General features: G+C 44.3%; 1 protein-coding gene across 1 annotated transcript in view; it reads right to left on the bottom strand.

The window, feature by feature from the left end:
- The window catches only part of LOC130401956 (MICOS complex subunit mic25a-like), a 61,799-nt gene that overhangs the window by 22,887 nt on the left and 13,728 nt on the right, over positions 1–25,184 (bottom strand). The window contains exons 5-6 of the mRNA XM_056606008.1: positions 11,398–11,481; positions 4,347–4,417 (exon numbers count right to left, since the gene is read on the bottom strand). Of these exons, the coding sequence (XP_056461983.1) occupies positions 4,347–4,417; positions 11,398–11,481 (155 nt within the window). The remainder of the gene's footprint in view (positions 1–4,346; positions 4,418–11,397; positions 11,482–25,184) is intronic.

Genomic DNA, 25,184 nt, shown 5'->3' with positions numbered 1-25,184 from the left:
GTTCAACATAGCACCCGCTGCTAGCTCTCCTTCCACAGGACGTTTTGTTCTGTCGGAGCTCCGGCACAGCGTCGTGTACATGCTGTAACACTTCTGTCTTTCCAGGTACATTTTGAATTTGCATCCTCGCTTTCAGGGGCTGATATTACACAACAGTGGATTAATTTGACCTGGGCTTGGCACGAAATGAATTAAAAAAACATCAAGCATGTTTATCAATCAGCAACTCTGGGGGATAGATCGCCCTGGTCCTGAATGCCTTCAAGTCCTAGAATGTCCACGAAATCCCTGAATGGTATTGTGTTTTTTGTTTACGTTAAACATGAACACTGAAGAATAACTTTAAAGCCTATGGCACCAAAGTTACCTATTGGCCCCTTTTATTTGCTCCAAAATAAAGTCGTTTTCAGACAAAGAAGCAATAGTACATTTGTGTAATTATGTATTTATTTAGGCTTGTAGCTGCACAAAAGAGTAATTGTACAATAAATAATAGGAACCCTTCGACTTCTATTATACCACTAAAAACACCAAGAAATTAAGCATCCCAAAAAACTAAAGACAACAGGAAGCAAAGAGCAGTCACACAGCAGGAGATAAGAACAAAAATGTTCTCATAAAAGAGAAGTGTGTTACAGAGCATTGAATAGGCAGAAGAGGAGAGTGAGAGAGAGAGAAGAGCAAGCAAGTGTCAGACACAAAAGGAAGAAGAGGAGAGAGTGTGGACACAAAGGCGGCACCGTGGAAAGATATGTTGGGTTGTTTGAATGTATGTCCGCGCAGCGTGCACACATTGCACCCACACACTGCGGCAGCGGCTAAATAGAATAATTACCATGTGGTCAGTGTACTGTGAAATGACAACGTGACCAGACACAATGAAAGGCCGGCCAAACGCTGACAGAACACGACCAGCACATAGCCGGCAGAATACAAAGCCAGAGCCAGGCCGTGCGAGGGCGAGATAGGCAGCAGGAAGAGAGAGAGAGAGAGAGGGGGGGGGGGACACACGATCATGCATGTGAGTGCACGTTAGTCCATACTGCCGCTAAAACATTGGGAGAATAATGGGCACAGCACTGCTTGACAATACACTCCTTCTTTCACCAAACAGCAAAGCACCGGGGAGATGAGTGGGGGCATTTGTTCTGACCTGAATTGGGCTCCATTCAAATGAATTGGCCAGGAATAGTGAGTGAGAGTGTCTGCAAATAAGGCTTAGTTAGTGTGTTAGTATTCATCCCTCACCCACCCGATTGTCATACTACTGCCATTACCACATCACTTCCACTGTTAACATTACTTTGATCAAGTATGCTAATGCAAAACTAAATGAGGCATCAATCGAATATATTATCCCAACAGTGGTAGTACACGAGACAGCTGATGTGTCACATATTGACCGTTGCACTACAGATCCAAGTGAGTTAATACATTTTTAGCCACTCTTTATTTTGTCTCTTGTCTCATTAGTATCTTTTGGCGGCGGAACCAACGATAAGATTCCAGTGTGTCGCCCAAATTTGAAAAACGAAGGCAAATGTGCTTGTGTTTTAACAAAAAGTTTTCAGATTGCTCCTGTTGATGGTGCTCTACCTCATTGTTAATGTGAGTAGGGGGTGGGGGGGGGGGTTAGGGGGGCGTTTGCCGTCAGGGCGCGTTCACACCTGTAGTTCGGTAGACTCAATCCGAGTCATGGCGGAAGTTGATATTTTGTTGCGTTTTCATTTGGTTCGGTTAGCCTTCACACAAGTTGTGGGGCAGATCATCCAAGGGAAACTCACAAGTCACTCATCTTGCAGACAATAATAATGGAGCAACCACAAAAGTCTTGGTTACTTAATTTTGCCGTGGTAAAAACGTCAGTATTGTTGTGAGTGACCACAAGCAGTTGCTAAGTATCGTCGTCCAACCGCATGCGGATACGTGCTTTCACCTCCAGATTGCACCATGTCCGACTGCGACAAATTCAATCTCGGAAAAAGGTATCGCCGGCTGGAGCCTACCTGGCTGAATAAAATTATTGAGAATCCAAATTTGTACATTCAACCCACGATTAATAATCTTTGGCTTGCATCCTATCGTTGGGTCTGATTCAGTTCATCCCTGTTTTCAAGCGGACCAGGTTTGCCTTGTTTGGTCCACACCAGAGTTCGAATGAGAGTTAGCCTAATAATAATATTGGAATAAAACAAATAAGAATATAATTACCGGCCAAGGTGGCGATCAGGATTTCTATTTAGCGGTTAATTGGAATTCTAGTCAGCCAATGGCCGCTAATGGGAACCCCGAAACACACACATACACACACACGCACAAACAACACAGAACCGAATAGGGGAATGCAAAAGGGCTTAAAACCCTGAGACGCAGACACACCTACTAGAGCACAAACAAACAAATCCCATTGTTTAAAAATGTAGCACGCCGGTCACAATGAATTTGTTGCGAGTCTGTTGATAATCAAATCACACACATCCAGGGATCACACAAATAAACCATTTAATACTTTGAATCCAAATGTATTCCAACTCATCATTATTCTATGCAAAAGGTCTCAAACTAATCAGATACAGGTGTGTTGTTTGTGTTCATAAAAGCCGCAAGGGGTTAGTCTAGTCCGGTTAGGGTGCTTGACTCCCAGCCAAAAGGAACCAGGTTTGAATGCCGTATTCCTGCAGGAATCCTTAAGCAAGATGCGTAACCCCTACCTGCTCAATAATGACATGTACCTAAAAACATTCCCTTTGTTGCTCTGGAGAAAAATGCTAAATTATTTAATAGTAAACATATAATTTTACTAACAATGGCAGGATTAACAACAGGTGTGAGACTGATGTTCAAGTGGCAATAAACAAAATACTTAATGAGTTAATTAAAGACATATGAAGAAAAACAAACTATTAGAATAAGTGTTTTTATACCTGCTGCATCTCAGCCCTGCCTCGTGAGACAACAATGTGTTTAATATGGCAGATGCAAGAGAATAGGGTGAGCAATTATAATTCTCCCAGGCTGTAAACACACAAATATTTAATGCAGGAGGAAATGTATAATTCAAGTGAGATGTTGAAGGTTACAAAAATACAATAATAATTGTAGAGAGAGACCGAGACAGACTAAGAGCGAAAGTGAGAGCACAAGAGAGAACGAGAGAGAGAGAGAGAAGGGAGATCTAAGCGGTGGCTTAGGCAAGAGGAAGGTTCAGATGGTTTGTACAAGAACTGAACATTCAAATGTGAGGCGAAGGCAAGTGGAAGGAATTACAATAAGGACAAACAGTGTGTATTTATTAGCCTTCTTGCAATGGTGACAGGTGCAATCGTTGTCCATGCATGCAAACAATTTGGGAAGAAGTGAATGAATCAAAATCGGATTCATAATCATAAATACTTTATGGATCCCCGGGGGGGAAATTGTGTCACGTTGGTGTTGCTCCCATAGCAGAATATAAATATATGAATATAAGCATAAACAAACTACAATAAATAGTAAACAAGAAATAATGGGAATGTAAAAAATCACTAATCGCAAAAAAGCTACAACATATAAAAAATAAAATATTGTAGCACAACCCTCTGATGTATAAGAACAGTGTGAATATGAATTATTGCTCTGTGACTGTGACTTCTTGGTCAGTGGGATACAAATGTATGTTTCAGACCGACCTGCTCTGTAACAGCAGGTGGGCATACAGTTCTCTGTGGTCCTAAAGGACTGAGACTCCTGCTGTTTCCGTTTTCCTTCTGGAAGATTGCAGCTGTTGCTTTGTAGACAACAATCCCCCCAATGTAAAGGCCAAGTCTGGCCGAGGCTTATTATTTATCACTGTGACTTCCAAGTTGGTGGCAGGCGTAGAAGTCGACTATCGGTTGTATTTTGTTCACCTGAAGCCAGCAGTTATTGTGGACTGAAAGTGGAAGAAGTGTTGAACTGTGTGTGTCACAAAAAGACATTCATAAAGAGAAGCTAAAATACGAAAAAACAGAGAAAGAAAAAATACACTCAAAGAGTGAAAGACACAGAAAAAGCAAGGAAGCAACGAAATCTGAAGCAATTTCACAACCGAATAATAATAGTAACTGTGATCCAGTGATGCTACTGATTACTGGATGGATGGTACTGCATGATGCAGAGGCCACAGGCAACTCGACGGCAGCATGTGGTGATAGTCCTTAACATACTTGAATAGTGCAAGAGCATTTGCTAGTCCACTGGCTCGTGGAGCCAGAAGAAAGCAACAGGCATAAATAATGACACGATGAGGTGAATCGGCCACAATGGTAACAGCTCTTTTCCGAATAATCTTTTTAATAGCTTATACGCATTAAATTCTCTGAACTTACCGGATGTGACTCTCAGCCTTGGTCTGGGCCTGGGCGTATTGTTCAGTTGTTTGCTTGTAGTTGTCCAGATTCTAGACAAAACAAGGGCAGAGAGATGAAGAACAGGTTAAAAGGAAGTTGGTCTGCATGACTAAGAGTAATTTAAACTCTTTTCTCGTTTCCTTGTATTGTCTAGACATATACTGTTATTAATGACGTGCCATGCTCTCATTGGACTTTCAATCAATTTCCAGCTCGGAGCAATAATAAAATAAAATGAAGAAACTAAAATCTTACTCTATGAATTTAGTGGAAGCAGTTAGAGGCTAACAACGTGCACGTCCAGGCAATGTTCACAGGGTTACCACTGTTTTAATGACTTCCTTGGAGTCAGCCGTCGTTTAAAAAGTCTAAGACTGTGGCAATCGACTTCACACACACAGCGCGTCGTCTGAAATGTCACATTTGTTAAATGAGCCACCTTTAAAACCTTACAGCAATGCTAACAAATCGGAAGGTTGATGGCCTGTTTGCGTGCCATGCGATTGCATTCCCTAAAAGGAACAGTGGCATTTAATAGCTATTAGCACAACAACTGCAGCCATTTCTAGGGGGCAATTTAAAGGACACTGTACCCCGATAGTCTGTGACCAAAACAAGGACCAGCTAAAATACGTGGCCTTAACTGATCCAAAAGGTCGGTAGTAAATTCTTAGCATTCATTCAAATAAATCATCTTTTGTGGTCATTAATAGGACATTATTGGCCTCCATCTTTCGCTCATTTGGTAATCTCCCCTTGGCATTTGCCAAGCAGTCTACTTGTCTGGAACAATCCTTAACCTAGCAGACCTAACCTATATTGAGAATATGTTTAAAGCGATAAACCCCAGGGGGGTGAATTATCCTACGGCGGATGTCGCGCTGAAATCGTTGGAATAGGGTCCGTCTCGAATGTGAAGACAAACAACCCATACCTCCTCCCTCCCCCCTCATTCACACATCATCTCTCTACACGGTAATCATCATTTTAAACCAATAATCACAGCGGCCGTGCTTTTCCTTAATTATCTCCCATATTCCCAATAGAGGCAGAGAGAGGCCAACAGGAGAGGTGGGTAATTGAAGTGGGCGAGCGAGGGAAGAGACAGGATCAAACACAAACCTCCCACTCAATCCCTCTCTACTTCCTCCCGCACTCCCCCACCACCACCACCAGGCATTTCCTATCTTATTATTTCACTGGGTCCTGTGACATTCTATCTGTGATCCTAACACCTTTCTTTTTTGGAGAAGATTTGAAGTTAAGTCACACACACACACCACATCTATTCGGTAACCCCACCTGGCGCTGGTCCCTCTTCAGTGTAATTACGCAGAGCTACGCTCCTAGACAGTGCGATGAGTCACAGGAGTCACCAAAATAATTTGGACCACCGCAATGTCTAACAGCGTGTGGATGAGTGTAAAAGAAAAACAGATTAAAATGTCTTGCATAGAGAGAGCGTTTCAAAAGAGACAATGCAACCATAATAAGAGAATGAATAATACTCTCCGCTGCTTTGACTTGGTGATCCTTTTCTCTCGGAGCAGTGAATTCATTTGTTGAGATGCATCCTGCAGCGGAAAATTCAATTTGAAAATGCCAAACACTTCTAAGAGTAAGTTTGTATTCCCCGAGGTGAAGTTTGGTGCTTGTGCTATATTGGATTATCCATACCAGGATGAAGCAACTGTCGCTAATTCTTTCCATAGCTAGTGGATCAGGACTGGACTTACATGTCTGGCATCATACTCTTTAATGGGGATGAGGGAAAGCGGCAGCTTCTGCGGCGGAAAACGAATTGACTTGCATACAAAATTCTAAAATATCTGGTTTTTTTTACCTCCGAATGCATCCTTGAAAGGAAAGCTTCAAGTGTTGACTCAACAAGGTCAGCCAGACCCTCTCTTAAGCGTCAATCTCATGTCATCGCGGTTAACATGAAACGGCACCACTTGATTCACATAAGCTCTGACATTGCTAACTACTAAAGGCGCCATGGTACTTGCATGGTACATACACCGACAAAATGGACCAAGCGGATGAGCCAAGACGCATGTGGTGGATCGGGATGTGACCCAAAATGAGCCAATCGATCACACTGCGGATCAGTGCCCCCCCAATGTTTGAATCAATAGTGAGTTGATCGATACACCTGCTTTGTGACCTTGTAATATGTCAACTTTGGCCCTTGTGCTTCTTGCTGCTTTGAGCGGCTGCATTTATTAACAACTCAAACACGCATATTAACAAAAATTTGATTGTCATCGTTAAACGATTTCGATTTTCATCGCTAACGGAATTGGATTCGACAGCCCAATTTGAACAGTGCCTTGCTCTCGCCGACGACGTTCTCCTTTGATCAAATATACAACATTTCACAGTGGTTCAACCTGCGCTGGAGAGGCCACACCGCCTGCTTCTGGGCCGCGCCTGACTGACATACGTAAGTGGATGAGTAAGAAGACGCAACATATGGCTCTCTGTGGGAACTCCAGAGGAAGAGTTCGCCCACTGATAGAGAGAGTGACAGCCTTTCTCTGTCTGCGGCCGGGGTGTAAGTGGGTGCAAACGTAGTGGAGGAAGAGAAGTTCAAAGTGTGTGTGCTCAGCCTCGTGGGACCGTGGCTACAGCGGCCTAAAGGACACGAGGACCCACTGAGACTTCAGAATCTGCAGGTCCCATGGATTATGGAGCACAGGAGGAACGGCGCACTGGGGGCATCACAGGGCCTAGTGGCTGCTCTGAAATGTGAACTGAGATTCCCCCCTTGTTTGAAGTTGGGCTGGAGTGTCTGAAAGTGCAAAGTAGCTTACATATCATCAGCAAAGGTTGTGAAACAGGCTTAACTGAACTGAACTGCTACCGGATTGGACAAGGTGTGTTTGTCTATATGCTAGCCAAATGGTTTCGAAATGTTAAACGAGCTAGATTTTCTCTGCAAAATCTCTTCTCCTTTCTCCTCTTTCTTCCTTCTACAACACACACACATGAGGAGTGAAAAAGATGGTACTGGTATATTATCCAATATCCATTCATGAAGTTCAAGGCAAATTGCATAGGACGAGGCATCATTAGCACGCCACCGATCTAACAATCTATTCTGCGCTACAATGAATGGCAGGTGTCAGCATAGGCTTTGAATAGGAACCAGCGCAGCACCTACCAACGGGGGGGGGGGGGGGAGGGGAGGGGGGTCGGTGGAGAAGGCTGCGTCGACTAGAGAGAGCTAGTGCATGTGCATGTCTGAGTTTGTAACCCTAATAACCGCTTCTAGTCTGCTCCCTGTGACAACAGAGAGGTAGCAGCTCCTTCACCCTGGTACGCACGCACGCGCACACACACACACCCGCACACACACAAACACACACACACACACACACACACACACACACACACACACACACACACGCACACAGACAAAGACACTGACGCACACAAGAAGACACAGACACACAAGCGTAGATTTGCACCAGGAGCGAGAAGGGCAACGATAACCCTCGACGGGGGAGAGTGGGTGTTGAAGGGGGAGCTCACAGGGGCCCATTGGAGGGATTAACCTGAGTGTGTGTGTGTATGTGTGTATGTGCATGTGTGTCTTAGCCCGCAGACATGCAGGTATGTACTAAGTCTCTTTGTGTGTGTGTGTGTGTGTGTGTGTGTGTGTGTGTGTGTGTGTGTGTGTGTGTGTGTGTGTGTGTGTGTGTGTGTGTGTGTGTGTGTGTGTGTGTGTGTGTGTGATTTGATTCTTGCATCGCAGTATCGTCTCAATGGCCCCCGAGCGGCGACAGCGGATTCAGATGCAGTGATGTCCGGATTTAACGACGACGCGGGGACGTGTTTCACGCTTCATTCTCCCGACGCCAGCAGGATTAAGAGGGGGGGGGGGGATAAGGGTTTTGGGGGGGGGGGGGGGGGGGGGGGGATTAAAGGCGGTGAATTTTAAAATGAAACTTGTTTACAAAGTCTCAGGGGATGGAAGACAGCGGTGCTCCCCCTGTACACGACCAAGAGATTAAGGAGGGTGTGCGTTACCGGGGTGAACGCAGAGAGGGGTGGGGGACCTGGGGGAGACGTTGCAAGATCAATAGTACACTACGGACACTATGTTTGTGCGTGTGTGTGTGCTTAGGGATGCTACATTTGTGAATTCCTCCAGTCCTAATTCTTCTTTGTGTCAACACGGAGATCGCTAAAGCTGGACTATGAGTTGGCCACTCACGATTGCAATTAGCATTAAAGTGGCAGCAGGCAAATATAGCTGTCACGGGCCACACACGCACTCTCACGGTCACCCCCTGCGGACGCACACGTACACAAACGCACACACAACTCCATGCACCCAGAGCTTTTAGACAAACACAGTGAGAGTTGTTTGTTGCCTGTCATCCCTTTAGCAAACTGGACACTTTGGGTGTGTGTGTGTGTATGTGTTTGCTGATGACTTCATCACCTTCCACACACACACACACGCAAAATGAGCCAATTTATTCACCTATTAGATGGGGCGGCTGGGTGAAATGTTGATTAAGAAAATCAAACACCAATTACCGGTGGATTCTGTCTCTAATCTGTCTGATGCTACCTTTGGCTTGATCCGCTCGCTCTGACCATCAAGACATGAAACTATATTGCGTGCGTGTACATACACACCTTTGACTTTGGGCTATCCGTTAATGTGCAAGGCATTTGCTTGGGTGGAGAAATCAATACAAGTTCAACAGGACGGCTTCAATCATCCAGCCCAGAGAGTCAAAAAAGATGGCTGGGGACAATTTGTTGTCAGAAAGGGCCAATTATCCTTGATATACGACAGGTTGGTATCATCTAATCCAAATATATCCAATGTTTGATGCAGTTTTAATGGAGACGTCTGTAGGACAAGGTGTCTGACAAACTTTTAAAAGAGGGGGCTCTTTTATGACAAAATATGCCAACAATGAAAGATGAAGCAAAGTCAGTTTGGACTTTCCATTCATGAATATTATAATAGGGATCCATTTTGAAAAGTGTTGCTGGAGTCTGCAACAGTTCGTAGTGAGCAACAGGGGAAGGGCTCCACTTTAAGGGGTGGGGGGGGGGGGGATGAAAGTAAAGGAGGAATGGAGGGACAGACGAAGAATGAAGGCCATGAGGGGCGAACCGAAGGAGATGAACGCCATACAGGGCTAGATATTCTTTAATGCAGAGTCTACATCGCATCTTTATCTCTACCACTCACTCAGCGCCCCTCCCTCTCTCTCTCCCTCTCTGACTCCCTGACTCTCTCACTTAGTCACTCACTCACTCACTCACTCACCCTCTCCCTCCCTGCCCCTCACAATCGCTACCCTCCACCACACGCCAGTCCGGCCGAGAGCGAGGACGTAGAAAGAGGAGCACAATGAAGAGGAGGGGACATGGCGACAGCAAGCTGAGAAAAGATAGAGCGTGGTCCGGTCCTTCCACAATCAGTCGTCCCCTCCGTCAGACGTGGGGCTGTGGGGGCGACCGGCCGGCCGTTACGGGGCTGTTGGTCCGTTAGACTGGGCGATGTAAAAGGTTTGCACAGAGAGCTGGGGGATGTGCAAGGACCAAGATAAGGGCCCCTGGCCTGTTTGATGGGCCCGGCTGGCCAGTATACAGGGGACTGGGGAGGAGGAGCAGGAGGTAGAGGGTGGGCAAATGGGTGAATATCGCCACGTTACGTCCAGTGGAAAGTTATTCAGCTGTTAAACCTTCACACACCAGAACGACCAGAGAATGAACCACCAAATCTGTCTTTACAGCCAATAGGACGATTTTATAGAGCCGACTGACCCAGAGCAGCGCCTTGTGTCAGAGGTAAAAAAAATAAGTACGCTTGTGGGATGACTATATTTCTGGCACATATTTACCTCAGCTTAAACACATCAGGGTCTGTATATTTAAGGTTGGCACAGAGCCCGTTTTAAATGCAACATGATCATTGCTGCTTTCAATCTCCTCCAAATGTCGGAAGACAATCCAGCGCCGTCCGATGGATGAAGCTGAAAACAAATGTTTCTGTTCCTTTTATGTTTCTTTGCTATAGGAGGAGGAACTGATGTAACAATGGCCCTTACCAACCACTCCCCCGTCCCTTGTCCTTCGTCCCCTCTCTCGTCCCTTCCCCCCCCGCTCCCCAGCTCCGTGCACACCTTCACCGGCCGACGCTGGCTCCGTGCCTCCTCAAAAGCACTCAGCGCTTTGTTCTGCCCTTGATTCGCTCACACTTAGCTATGCGTTCCTCGTGGACATTGTGTGTGTGTTTTTCTTTTCGCCGGGCGAAACCCACGGAATGGGGGCCACTGTGTAAGGAAGGAGTAGCATTTATTATGTGACTGCTCAGGAGGCTTTTACGAGGGTGAAACATATCAGCGAGGCTCAGCAGGAAGGAGCGGAGGTCATAATTTCTTAAAAGCACACAACAAACCACTTCCTACTCCCCGCTTTATTACTATTTTTCAAAAGGTAGCGGGTTAGGCTGCTGGCGACAGGCAGCGGCAATAAGAGAAGGTCTGCTATATTTGATTAGTTGCTGAGTGCTGTACCATCAGCAGCCTTGGAATCACCTTCTGGAACCCTCCCGTCTGTCCACCGTTTTCACATTTATTTTAAAAAGAGAAATTCAGGGCAGCTGGAAGAGTGGGATGCTTCTTCCCCCTTCGTTCTGGTCAGACGGTCAGTAGCAATGTGTCACTGAAATCGATTGATTGGGGTTAGGTGAGAACCAAACAGGGAGTAATAAAAACGGACTGGGTACTATAATGCTGTAGCAGGTTTTTTTTTTAAAGGCTTGTTTTGAACATGAGTTAGTGTCATCTGGTGCAAACTACTTAAGGACATTTTAAATTGTAAGTCCAAGCATGTTTGTGTGAGATTCCCTTGCGTGTCGTATACGCTTGCGGTGTATTAGGGTCAGATAAGGAATGCAAGAGGAGTTTCCCTTTTTGCCAAACTCAACCTTAAGTCAATAACCGTCTGACTAAACGCACGGACCGACGGACGCCGGCTCACGGATCCTCCTCACCTTCTTCTCCAGGGTTTCGAGCTGCTCCTTGTAGAAGGCTGAAACGGTGGCCAACTCGCGCTCCTTCCTCTCCAGCTGTTTGGCCTGCAACAAAGAGACGAGAGGGGGGGGCCGTGAGACACGAGGCAGGAGAGACCAGAAGGGGAGGAGGAGGAGGATCACAGGGAAGAGAGAGAGTAGAAGGAAGAGAACAACAAACAAGAGAAGTACTGAGGAGACAAAAGAAATGAAGACGGGTGAAGGATGCGCCTCTGACTCAGTTGATGGCAATGTGAACTGTGTGTATTTAAGCAACGACCGAGCTAAGTGCTGCATTGAGGCGGGTTTATAGGGAATTTAGGAGGCTTCCGGACAGCTGTGTGCTTTTCATTGGGAAATCTAAACACCATTTTCGAGAAATACTATCAGGATACGTGCGTTTTATTACATCCACACCTGGCCTTAAATGGGGCGGGCGGGAGGTAACATGCACAGACATTAAACTGAAATCCTTCTTTCATTGTTGTATTAATGGAGGCATCGGTTAAATGAAAGATGGTTGCTAAGCAGCGGCTCGGGGAGTTGCAAGCTAAGCAGAGCGCCATTGAGCTCAAACGATTAACTGAGGCAAACATAAATGACTGTATATCTCCTTACTTATTGGAGTAAAATAGTCCCTGTAAAAATAGTTATCACGTGTTTTAGAATGTGTATGTATTTGCCCCCGTCATAAAGGCCTTATCTTTATGTTTTCTTAAGGAACATATATTATACTGCATAACTACATTATAACACAATTTCACATATTTATTTGATGTCTATAAAAAGGATAGTTCCTATGCATGTGTCAGAACTTACATAGGCACGGGGCTGCAGAATCTTGTATGGTAAGGTTCAGGATGTTATGATGTGATGAAGCACTATACCGAAAGAGCAGATAGGCTAAGGAATGGCCCAGGGCGGACACAGCGGCAGGCAAGCAGAAAAAGAAGAAGAAAAAGAAGAAGCAATGGCAGGCATTAAAAAGAACGAGATTTCACTCTTGTAGTTGAGTTGGGAATGGCAATGATCCCAGCTGGATCATTGCCATTCTTTATATAGCACTACAGAACAAAAAGTCTGCAAAACATTGTCGGTCAAGAGGTTTTCATTACAAAAAAAAATAAAATAGAAATATAATATGCATTGAAACGTATGACAAACATGAAAATGAAGCAGAACTGATATAATCTGGCTGCAAGGAAATGAAGAGATGATGGAGATCTGTAAAGTGAGAAAAGGTAGAAAAGATGAGAAGCACGATGCACATGTAAAGCAGCAGCCTACAGGAGTGTAATCAGTGGTGCCTGAGTAACAAGCACGCACCCAGTCCATCCTCCCGCATATCACCCCCTTCATCATTCCCTTCAGCCCTCTCTAAATCAGCTCATGTATTTAGCATAGGCTACACGGTATATGAGACCATTACACGGGGACCCGGTGACGATTGTCAGGGAGGAGAAGTCATACTCTTTCAGAACTGAGTGTCGGTGCATAAGACCCCTCGACGCGGACTGATGGCCTACTGTGAGGGAAAATAAGTTGTACTCTGTCAGAACTAAATAATGAGCATACTGAAAGTAAATTCACACCAGTTTGGCACGAAATTGAAACAGATTTTTCCCCAAACAACTATTTCAAACTATTTCAACCATACACATCGCTGTGTCCAGAATTGTTCATCTCCTGCTGCTTACTTGCAGCTAATCATATAATCCACAGGATTATACAGGAGCTCCGCCTGTACCACGGTGCCCCCACCCCCCCCAAAAAATACATGGTGGGGAAAGGTTTTACCTAGCTAGTCAAATAATTGAATTGGTTAAGTGTCTGTGTCCGCAGACAGATATCGGCAAAAGCTTAAGCTGGGACACGTTTCTTTCTTGCAGGAAATGCATGAAAGTCCCGCAAAGCTGTGCACTTCCATAGGAAAAGGTGCAGTATGGATTGTCACAGGAGAGAAAATAGGAAAAGCTCCAGTCACACTGTATCCCCTAAACCTTTTATGATGGCATTCAGGATTCTACGTCAGGCAAAGTAAGACCATTTCCTTAACAACACTCAATCCTAAACACAGGCATGTATTTAGGATGGTAAAAAGCTACGTTTCCAGCCTTAATGCTGAACCAGAGATGGGACAGATGCAGCTGTTGATGAAATTGTCTGGTGTTTTAGGATCGGTGGGGGGATGGCTAGGGGAGGGGGGGTCAGTGAGCGGGATGGGGGCAACCCCTGGAGCGCATACATTATGCGCACTATGCGTTTACCCGTGTTACCCATGTGCATTGATATGAGTTTCAGTCAATGCCCAACCGGGGAGCTGGCGACATTTTAGCACAGTGAAAACCGACGTGGTGGGCCTAACAGATGGCTATAGCATAGACACTGTGACATGAATTGTCTTTCGCTAATGGAAATACAAAGTGAACCGTCCCTGGGCTAAGAATGTGCTGCGTGATTACAGAACAACTCGGCTCGGCAGAGACACTTTGGGTGGGGGAACACAATGGTAAATGGGGTATTATTCCACATCCAAGCCGCAGAATGCGTGCATTGTGTGCTATTGTGTGTAAGTGTCGATATACAATCCATGCTCCGACGCGTAGACACAAAGGCGAAAATAAATGCCCGACCATACATGGAGAAGATAAAAGCATGGCAGCAGTGTTTTAAGGAATAATGAGGAGTGATTGCTGGCGTCTGGTTGGGTATTACCGTGTGATAAGAATCACACATGGACTGCAGAGCATGGACTTTGAGGACACTGTTTCTAAAGGGAAGTGTGTCCACAGATGCGCACACACACAGCGTGCATACGCACACACAAACAGGGCAGAAAACACATAAATCAATGCATACACTCATGCAGGTCTCTCCGTCTCCATCTAACGCACATAACACACACACACACACACACACACACACACACACACACACACACACACACACACACACACACACACACACACACACACACACACACACACACACACACACACACACACACACACAGACACACGTTAAATAATCTAACTGTATCCAATTTAACAGACGTTCCCAGCGGCTCTAGTTGGAGGCACATCTGCATACCGCATTCCCCACACATCCACCCTTCTCTGCAGCAGCTGTTCCACACTTATAGGCGTGTGCGTTTCTGCGTGCGCCCGTGGTGTGTGTGTTTGAAAAAAAATGGCGAGAGGCGAGAGCCGAGAGGGGGTAAGAAAGAGAGCATGTGTGCCTATGTGTGTGTTTGTTTGTGTGTTTGTGTGTGTGCGTACGTGCGCGGCACACGTAACAATCACCTCTGCCAGCAGCACAGATGATGTGTAATTTTCTAGCTGAATAGCTCCCAAAGTGTTGTTGTGTGGAATGGTGGCAGCCATGCTCTCACAGCCCCGCTTTAATGCACAACAAAAACATGACATTTAAATAGAGAGGGAGGGAGAGGGAGAGAGAGAGGCAGAGAGGGAGAGAGAGGATAGAGACAGAGAGCAATAGGAAAAAGATAGAGAGAGGGAGAGTTTCAACAACAACAAAAAAAATACAAACATCATTGACACCTCCACTGGTTGTGCTGCTTACCCAAGCATCCAGTTCTGCTGGCTGGGGAGGAGAAGAAAATGGAGGGGAAGGAGGGGAAGTGGAGGGAGGAGCAGGAGAGGAGGAGGTGATGGTAACATATAGGAAAGGTGCAGGATAATGAGAGAAAAGAAAGGTGCAAAAACAGGAGAGGCATAGAGCACGTATAACATAAAGGTGGAGAAGAAGGATAAAGATAGATATGACACGTGTGGCAGGGAGGATGAAGGGAGCGGCAGAAGAGGAGGAGGAGGAGGAGGAGGAGGCGGAGGAGGAGGAGGGGGGCGAAAACAAAGGAAAATGATTATGGTGAAGGAAAGAGGAAGAGACAGCAGAAAACACATAGTTAGTGCAGCCAATCACAGTGCGTGTTACGTTGACAACGTGTTAGTCTGTTTAGAGAAACCAAGGGCGGGGGGTCTAGGGTGGGGATCAAGGCTTCCGCAGAATGAGTTGAACTGCGGCCATATTCTGTCATTGACTTTGGAAAGCGCTCAATGGATTGTGACTGATCGGGAATATTTTAACACCAAGTCAATGTTGTAAGTCCCGTATTATCACAGTCCCCTGAAGAAGCCAAGACTTGCCTTTTAATGACGATAAGGTAGCCTGAAAGTTCCACAGGTGTAGAGAAAAATTACGTCGGAAATATTTCACTCTCTTAATGTAATCATGTTATCTTCCTGAACCCAGATAACGATTACAGAACTGGAAGTAGTGGATGAGGTGTCATATCCTCTCACACACGCACACACACACACACGCACACGCACGCACGCACACGCACACACACACACACACACACACACACACACACACACACACACACACACACACACACAGGGGGATTATAGTGCATTGAAAACGGCTAGATAAATTCAATGATTAATTATTATAATTAATGTCTTTATGTAGAAGGATGACTCAACCCACAAACACATTGACTCTTTCAGAAAATGCAAGGCAGGGTTAGACCCACAGATATCAGATACACTCAATGAAACGTGTTTATGTCCTCAGACACCCACGGACCCTCTGATTATATGTTCCAATAAGAAATTACCATTTCTTATTAGACCAAGAAGGAAAACCCGAGTCAACATGTTTAAGAAAATCTTGAAGGGAAGAGAAAAACTTCCCTTCCTTTTACGAACAGCCCTTAAAAAGCCTGCTGCTCAAACAACACACACAAGAAAGTGGTCCTGAGACAAGATGAATGGATTTATTTTATGCCACACTAAATGCGTTGCTAAAGTTTGGCTGCGTGATCTTGCTTGAGATGGCAGCATATATTTCAGTCATGTTTTTATGATGTGTTCTGAATTCCTTTCTCCTCGATGTGCGTTCATGGCGCTGAACCACAGCTACGATGTATTTAATTAATAATGAATGATTTAATTAAGCAAGGTTGTATGTGTCTGAATACTGAAATAACTTGCAGCATTGAACATGTTAATGAGGTATGAATTCATTATAAAATAACAGGCACATTGAGGGACACGCAAACTAATTGACCTTTCTCAAAATAAAAAGCTACATTGCTGATATCAATAGGCTTAGGTAATAGGCTTTGAGTAGCAAATACATAACATGAAGGCACTGAACACATGCAACTAACTAGTAGGGATTTAATTAAAGTGACAGTGTCTAAGTTGTACTATTTTTTTTATAAAAAATTAAGTATTGAGGTATATCTGTAGTATATACTGGTAGCTACAAATAGCAACATTCTCATATATTAAATTGAACCCTAACCCTGATATATTGAATGATATTTGCAAAGTTTTACACCGAACCAGAGTCAAATCTTGTGTTGACCCTACTTTTAGTTATTCCATGGGAGTCACTCATACTCCTCTTAACTCAGAAACCAGCGTACCATAACACTTTAGTAGCACTTTTGCTTCGGCAGAGCAAGTTTTTACACTTATGAAACACGTTAGCTTTATCTGCTGGTGTGGCAGCCACTGGGTGGGGCCACGTTAAGGCCAAAAGGGGTGGTGTTGATTTTCCTATTTTTGCCAGGAACATGCTAACTTGATAGAGGAGCAAATCTTACACGTTGTCATTTTAATGGTGTGTGGGTGAAAAGTGCATAGAATTATCTATATTTTGTTCTCTTAAAGGTGCAGTGTGTAGGATTTTTCTGGCATAGCAATGAAGTTAAATATTGATCACCTCGCCCTCACCTCTGCCTTTCCAACCGTTGGAGAAGCTGCGTTAGCCTGTGTTGGTCTGAAATTTGCCAGTAGGTGCCTCTAAAACGATGTAATCGCATACAGTAGCAATGAGAAGCCAAGTGTAAAGAGAAGAGGTTCCTTGATAAATGTATATATTTAATTGTATTTATATACTCTCTAAAACAACATAACTAAAAGGCGGACTCCATTGAAAAGGACCCGCTACGTTTGTAAATATGCATGTCTCCATGGTAGTTAAAATAAACACAACAATTCTTATATTCATGGTATTATAGAATATTAAAAAACATACTTATGAATATTATATTCCATTTCTGCCAAGTCTTTTCTGCTATATATAACAAAATCATACACACTGAACCTTAAGTATTAAGTGACTTCAACTTTGCATCCAATTAAATGAAGACCAGAAATACGGAAATTGGAAAAATACGGAAAAAACATATTGTTGACAAATATCTGTTGAACCGAACGAGGGATCATTGGGGTCTCATGCAAGAGTATGTTCCTGCAATAACGGAGGCGGTAGTTTCAGGGCCGCACTCCTAGGAGCGCATTTCTAGGAACTATTTTTTATACGGGGTGCGTCTCTGGAGGGCAGTGACCTCATGTTACAGGAGAAGGAGCAAGCGCATGGAACGGGTGGGCTGCAGTTTAACTATCATTTTAAACCTTTATAATTTACCATATAAAATATACAAGTTAGGATAGAACAGGTAGAAAGACTCAACAACAATAAGAAAATCATGAAATCAATTGACAATTCTGATGGTGAATATTTTAAGATTCAGTCAAATGTTCATATCTCCTAAATGCCCCTTGAAAGAACCTGCAGAATCAATTGCCCTAAAATCCTCTACTCATGAGCACGCAGCCTGCACATAATTATAAATGTATGGCGCATGTCTGGCATATTGTTAAATACTTTATACTGATCCGTCAATAACATTTCCAAAAGTGTGCATTATGTTTCCCAATGGGACACCTCTGCTTTTAACCGATCTTAAATCAATGCGCTTCAAAACCAACAATTACAACAACGGTTGTATACAACTATCAACCAGATGTTTTCCTTACTACAAAAAAACAATATGCTAAAAGCACCGCAGAAGCATATTTAAACGTCAGCTAATTGAGTCAATAAAAAAATGAATTACGTTATAGATTAAACATAATAATATAATAAAATAAATAATATGTTATCGTTGTTGGCCACTGTGGTATAAGTGGAAAGAAATCCTCCAGGCATACTTTTTTCCTTACATTTTTGAAGGCATGTTAACTCTCTTCACGCTATCTTAATGGAGATTCAGGAGCCAAGAAAGAAAGGTTCAGAAGACTGTGCTGTCACGCCACTGCTGTGTTACAATGTCATGTAGTAGAAACATGTATTGATGACCCGTATATGAGCAAAGCAGCTCCAAAGCACTGAGGGAATACGAACAGATCCAGAGAAGGGCGCATGTCGTTTTCTGAGGAAGACTTAATTGGCCAATTAACTATGGCAGCATATTGTAGATGGCCTGTAATGCGCTGTAAGAAAATACCTACACATATATATATATATATATATATACGTGTGTGGGTGTGTACAGTGTGTACATGTGCACGGGTGTCCACCGTGAACGCCCCTAGGGAGGCTAAATATTTGAAACAACATCATACTGTGTTATTAAAGCAGTATGACAAGTGAGGGTCTAGTTAACAAAAGCAAACAAGCATCGCTGGAGTGCCAATAATGGCGGCAAAGAGCACCGTCTTGGATAATGTTGCACTTATACCACAGGTACCAAAAATATATAATATATAATCAAAATAAAATCGGATTGTGGCGCAATTCGCTCTCAAAGCAAATCCCTTTTTGTTAGTCGTACCTCGTTGTTGTCACATTGGTAGACTCCAGTAACACAAATCATAGTTTATATAACTCCAGCAAAAAGCCTTTGTAACGTCCTAGCAATAGAGGTGTTCTCTCGTCCCTGTTGTAGGGTCAGCCAGCCAACCTGAGCTAATGCTTTCTAGAGATCACATGCAGTTCACATGCATTCTTAAGCAAGTATCGCCATGTTATGGGTTGAATCAATGTTGGAATAATGCTCATAGTGATGAGGCATTTTCCATTTGAGCCTTTGCTAAATTGGAAATTGCCTTATCACTAGGTGGCTGTCGTACTCCTTTGAACACGTTCTAAAGGTCTAGTTGATCCATCAGATTAGACACATTTATTCAGAGCGACTTATGACATATTCGTGCTCAAGTATTGGTGACAGTACCGTCCAGCTGGGAGTCAAACACCTGTTACACTACACTATCCATCCTGCTGCTGTTTAATGTGTGTCTAGAATAGGGAGTCAAATGTGTTTTTGTTGTATGCGTTCACATATGGTGATCCAAGCAACTCGTGCATGGTGTGACAGCCCTCTGGCACCTCCTGATTGAGTGATCGGTGTAATGGCTAAAACCCATGCGGGCTGAGCTCCTCAGCTATATAAACCGTAGGAGTCAGCCACTTGGGCTCTCTCTCCTTTGACGTATGGTTGGTTTAGGGTTTTTGGTTAACTTTGCTTTGCACACACGTACATCACATTCTCCACTCATCCACACACAGCACTCATTACTGATTACTGATTTACATGCATCACTTTAACTTACTTTACGTTAAGTTGGTTGAATAAACTATGAATGTTAAACTTAAAGCTATGTGTGGTCTCCTCCTTGTCATTCCCTTGAGCCGGGCTGTGACAATGGTGATGATACACACCCGTGTGCGGCTATCTCAAGAATGACAACACATCGGGGTGTGTGTGGCCAGTAGAGGCAAGTGCTCCCAACCCAGCAGTAGACACACAACAGAAAAGGATGGTAGGAACGGTGGATGGAGTTAATGTTAGCATGCCTCATAAAAACACTATTCGGTTAAATGATCTGACTCAAACATCCAGTTGCCACGGTTTCTTTGATCGTGTGTGTGTGTGTGGGTGGTGCGCGTTTGTGTCAGACAAAGCCAACACCATCTGTTTAACCTCCCCACACTTCAGTTGATGCTTCTGACTGAGCGCGTGTGAATGTGTGCGTGTGCGACTATTTGTGTACTTGGACCCCAACAGCGAGCTCACAGAAGTTGTGAAGGACCATTTACATGCTGATGTGCACTAGAATGTGTGATTGAATGGAAACCGGCACGCACACACACACACACACAGGTCTAGCCGGACTCGATCAAACACACACATATTCCTCTGACTAGACCGCACACACGCAAACACACACACACACACACACACACACACACACACACAAACCTTTGTGTGTGTGTTTGTAACAAACCACGTTGAACTTAGTTAAAGCCATTGCAAACAGGTCCCTGGACTTGTTCTGTTCTTACCATCTTTCTCTAGGCTCATCCATCATCTTTAAGGCCAGTATTAACTGAGACATTTACATTATACAAACAAACGCAGCGGGTATCTAATAACCAGTATTGACTTACTCGGAATCCAGGTGAGAACCAAGGACAGTAGACAACCATAGAACACCTGTTCCCTCCAAAAACTCTTTATGAATATTCATGAGCGGTGAACTGGAGGTTCAGGTAAACCGTTGTGGTTGCCATCATGATGTATGTTGTGTTCTGGTCTACCTGCTGGTTCACTGTGCCTCCTCCAGGACTGAGTGCTAAACCCTCCTGCTGTCAGATCAACACATTCATGGAAAGGACTGCCTGCTATCGCTACAGGAGCAGGTCATCCAGTCAACAACAAAGACTTGGATTGTTGATATTGGTTTATGAGTGTGCACTTGTATTGGTATGTATTGGTTTTACATTGACAGAAAATATGTCTTCAAAAACAGCTATATTAAACTTATATTTTATGTTAAATTAACCCAATTTTCTGATGAAAGAGAGGCCAGATATCTAATGTGCAAAAATACTGACAGATTCTTTGTGATGATCCTAAAATAGTTGATGAATAGTAAGCATTGAGAGAGTTTGAAACAGCCAACTACTTTTTATTTTGGAAATGAAGCCCCTGCCATATCCACATGAGTATAACGTCTTCTGAATCCATACCATCTCTCCTATTGTCTAAACACCCACACCCGAATGTTTGATTCAGTTATTCATCTCAGCTTGGCAACTATTGGGCTGTCATTGCCCACCCACCTCCTACGCACAGATGCGCACGCACACACACACACAATTTCTCATCAATCTTTTTAACTCATCATTGCTTATTATATTTCAAAGCACCAAATTATGTTAAGCACTGAACTCTGCTTTATGAAACAGTACATAAAATAAGTATTATATTATCCAAAAAGTATATATTTGTATTCATAAATGTTGTTTATTATACAACGCAATTAGGTATGTTCTGTATATTTAACTACATACCGTCTTTATTGATGTTCTTTGACTCACACACATGCAGAGCCGAGGCATCTAAATAGTCAATATTAGATGTTGTCTGCATGGTTGGATCCTATTTGCAGTGGTTGTAGCGCGGGGGTCACCAGATGCACCAGTTTGGCGTTGCTTCACGCTTGATTTAGACTCGAAACCCCAGTGGTCCCGCAGCGTGCGAGGTGTTAGTGTGTCTGTGTGTATATGCGTGTGTGGGTGTGTGTTTGTGTCTGTGTGTCTGTGTGCGTCTGTATGTCTGTGCGTGTCAGAGAAAAGATAGTGCCACTGTGACATCGTGTGTGCGTGTATGTGTGTGTGCAAGAGAAAAAGAGAAAAAGAGAGTGGCACTGTCACATTGTGTGTGTGCGTGTGTGTCAGAGAAAAATATAGTGCCACTGTGACATTGCGTGTGTGTGTGTGTGTGTGTGTCTGCTGTGTGTGTGTTTGTGCCTTTGTTGCACTAAGAGGACAGGACCTTTGGTCTCAAACACCTCCTCGCTCGGGAAGAAACGCTTCCTTGGAAATCAATTATGTAAATACTGGTTTATGCAAATGCCACATTTGAATAAATCTGTGTGTTTGGGGAGCAGAGGTTTTTGGCGTGGCTCTATACTTGGAACCATGGGCTGGGAAGGGCGAGTGCAGGAACGCGAGCGAGCGAGAACGAGAGAGCAAGAGAAAATATATGTAGGTTTGGGATTAGGCCTGGGAATGTCATTGGCAGGTGGTTTGCACAGTCAAACCACTGATTTGGCTTTGTAACGAGAGCGGCAGCGAGGGCAGGTGAGTGATAGCGGAGCATAGGAAGACAGATGAGAGAGACGGGGAAACGAATAAAGAGCTAATGTGCTGACAGCTTCCTCACAAGAGATCTCCAAGGGTACGGGCTAAGTTCAGCACATTCATCATGTGTTCCAGTGTGCGCCATGGGTACGGCGCAGCACCGACCGTACTCTCAGCCGTCATACGCCGGTACATACACAACCGAGAACCAGTGCATACTCACACACAGTCACACACACGCACACTAGAGAACCACTGCATACTCACACACAGTATAAATACACACCATACAAACACTGTACACACTCTGTCTCCCAGCTTCACCAGACGTTGTTTAAACCTCTATGGCTTGTGGTTGTCTAAATGTAAACAGTTACCATTCTTCAATAGATACTACAGTGAAGATACAACAGAGCATCCATGAATGTCACCAGAGGCAGAATCTTCCGGAGCCTGAGGACATCCACAGATCAGGAGGAACACAACTAATTGGGAGCTTGGTTCAACTATTTTGTTGTTTTATGTTGAAATATGTTGGAGTGATAGCCCGGTGGGCTGTCAAGCAAACCTGAACACAACAAACATATTTAAATATTTTACTCTCACAGCAAGCGTACAGGAAGGCTTGTTATACACGACAAATACATGGTAGCCTTTTAAGCCAGCCTTGTCACAGCCTTTTCAAAGTGAACCAGATTGATGTGTTACCCTTAACACTTTAGCAAGACTTTCTTCAGTGGGTCCCGCCAGTCGGGCTAGTAATCAACACTGACCACAGTTAGCGTAAGGCTTGTGGAGCGGCACTGACAAAAACGGGTCAGCGCTGGCGAAGGCCTGGGAGGGAGCAACAGTCAAACAGGTTCACTCTCTCCACAGTAAGAGAAACGTACATCGCAGATCATTCACACAAACCCATGCTGTGCTGATGACATTTCCCTCACACCCACACCGAGTGCACACAGACTCATGAACCCACACATAAGTTAATTCACACACAAACACAGACACACAGACTCGCACGCACACACACCCATCGAAACACACACTAACACCGACACACACACACAGAAACCCCCAGAGGCCACGTATTGGTTAGCGTAGCTGTTTGCTCATTAAAAGTGTGTTCTCCTCTCATAGCTGGGGGAAGCTAAATGAATTAGCACTTCATCACCCGGCTGCTAACCCACTGCAGACTGGCGGAGAGACAGACTGAGAGTGTGATGGCATTTAAAGGTGTGGTAGTGGTGGGGAAAAGGCTGGGAGTGGATACTGGAAGGAGAAAGGAGGCAGACAGAGTAATCCCAGTCTGAGTAGACACAGGCGGCAAAACTAATTCGGTCCAATCGCAGTTCACCAGCATCAGGCGAAAGTTTAGCATGAATTTAAAAGAAATCACTCTGCAATGTTGCGAGTAAATAGAGTGCATAGAGTTGTCCGTCAGAGGATATGAAAAGGCTTTTCTGATGAGTGTAAATTATGTTGAGTGCTGCAACCAGAAAAATATTCTCTGGCTAAATTGTTTAGCCCTCCATCAAGGAAATTTTCAAAGAGGATTTTCATCTTGGCTACCTAAATACTCCCACTTGGTTACTCTGAACACCTTGATAGGGCTCCGCTGATGAGCCCAAACAAACACAAACAAATCGGGAAATCTCAATATTACGGCTATGGGATTTATAACGTTTCAAACGACGAAACAGAGTTCCCAATGTGAACATTGAGCAATAGCGTTGCACAGCGTTTTCAACACATCAAACGCCATTGCCATATGTTCGTATGAACGTAGCACAATCTAATTTGCGGGTGAAATGTGTCTAATTTGCATATCAATGGTGGGGTTCCCTGTAAATGCATACATTTTAATAAATTTAAAGTCTACAATAAAAGAACATTCACACCTGCATATTTAACCTTTACTCAGTCGTTATGTTTAACAATTGACTTTATTTCACATGTTTAATTCTGTATTTTTGATTCCTTTTATGGCAGAAATCCATGGCTGCCCCATCGGGGGGATAATAACTGTCAGCCAGACGTCCCTCCATCTTGATGCGTAACCATTGGGAGCGCTGTTCCTCTCCGATGCATTTGGCCTTTATTCCCCCCCTCCAACACGCCGCACGCACAATCACACAAACACACCATCCCTCACACGACACCACACATACATGCCCAACACACACATAATCTATTTCTCTTATTGTTCTTCAAACGACTACATTCTTCTTGAACCGGTCTATGCTCTGCTCATCAGCAATTACTGCTCCTCACAAAGCTGTGGGAGGGGTGGGTAGGTGTGGGTGAGCTGGTGTTCACACACGCACGCACGCGCTGCTCAGAGAGACGGCCGGGGCTGTCATGCTTTAACATGCAGAAAAGCTTTCATGATTCTGATTACCGCTGATGAGCGGATAAATAAGGTGAAGATTGTGTGAATGTGTGTTTGACGCCTATTTTAAGTTCCTAGGGGAGTGGGATTGCAAAGCGTTTGTCGAGTGTGTGTGCGTGTGTTACTGTGTGCAAGCAGTGTGTGCGTGTTTTAATATGCATATGCAGGGTGTGTGTGTGTGTGTGTGTGTGTGTGTGTGTGTGTGTGTGTGTGTGTGTGTGTGTGTGTGTGTGTGTGTGTGTGTGTGTGTGTGTGTGTGTGTGTGTCTCTGCAGCTGTGCAGGTATGTCACATCTGAAGACTTAAAAAGCCGTCTCTATAGCGAGAGCTGACATTCGCCCACTCCATTTCAAGATGATCCACCCTATCTCCTTTCCCATCTCCCTTGTCGCTCTCTCTCTCTCTCTCTCTCT

The sequence above is a fragment of the Gadus chalcogrammus genome, chromosome 13, assembly GCF_026213295.1.
Source record: "Gadus chalcogrammus isolate NIFS_2021 chromosome 13, NIFS_Gcha_1.0, whole genome shotgun sequence".
NCBI classification, from domain to species: domain Eukaryota; kingdom Metazoa; phylum Chordata; class Actinopteri; order Gadiformes; family Gadidae; genus Gadus; species Gadus chalcogrammus.
Note: the sequence above shows the minus strand (reverse complement) of the source record. Positions and strands in the feature narration are given on the sequence as shown.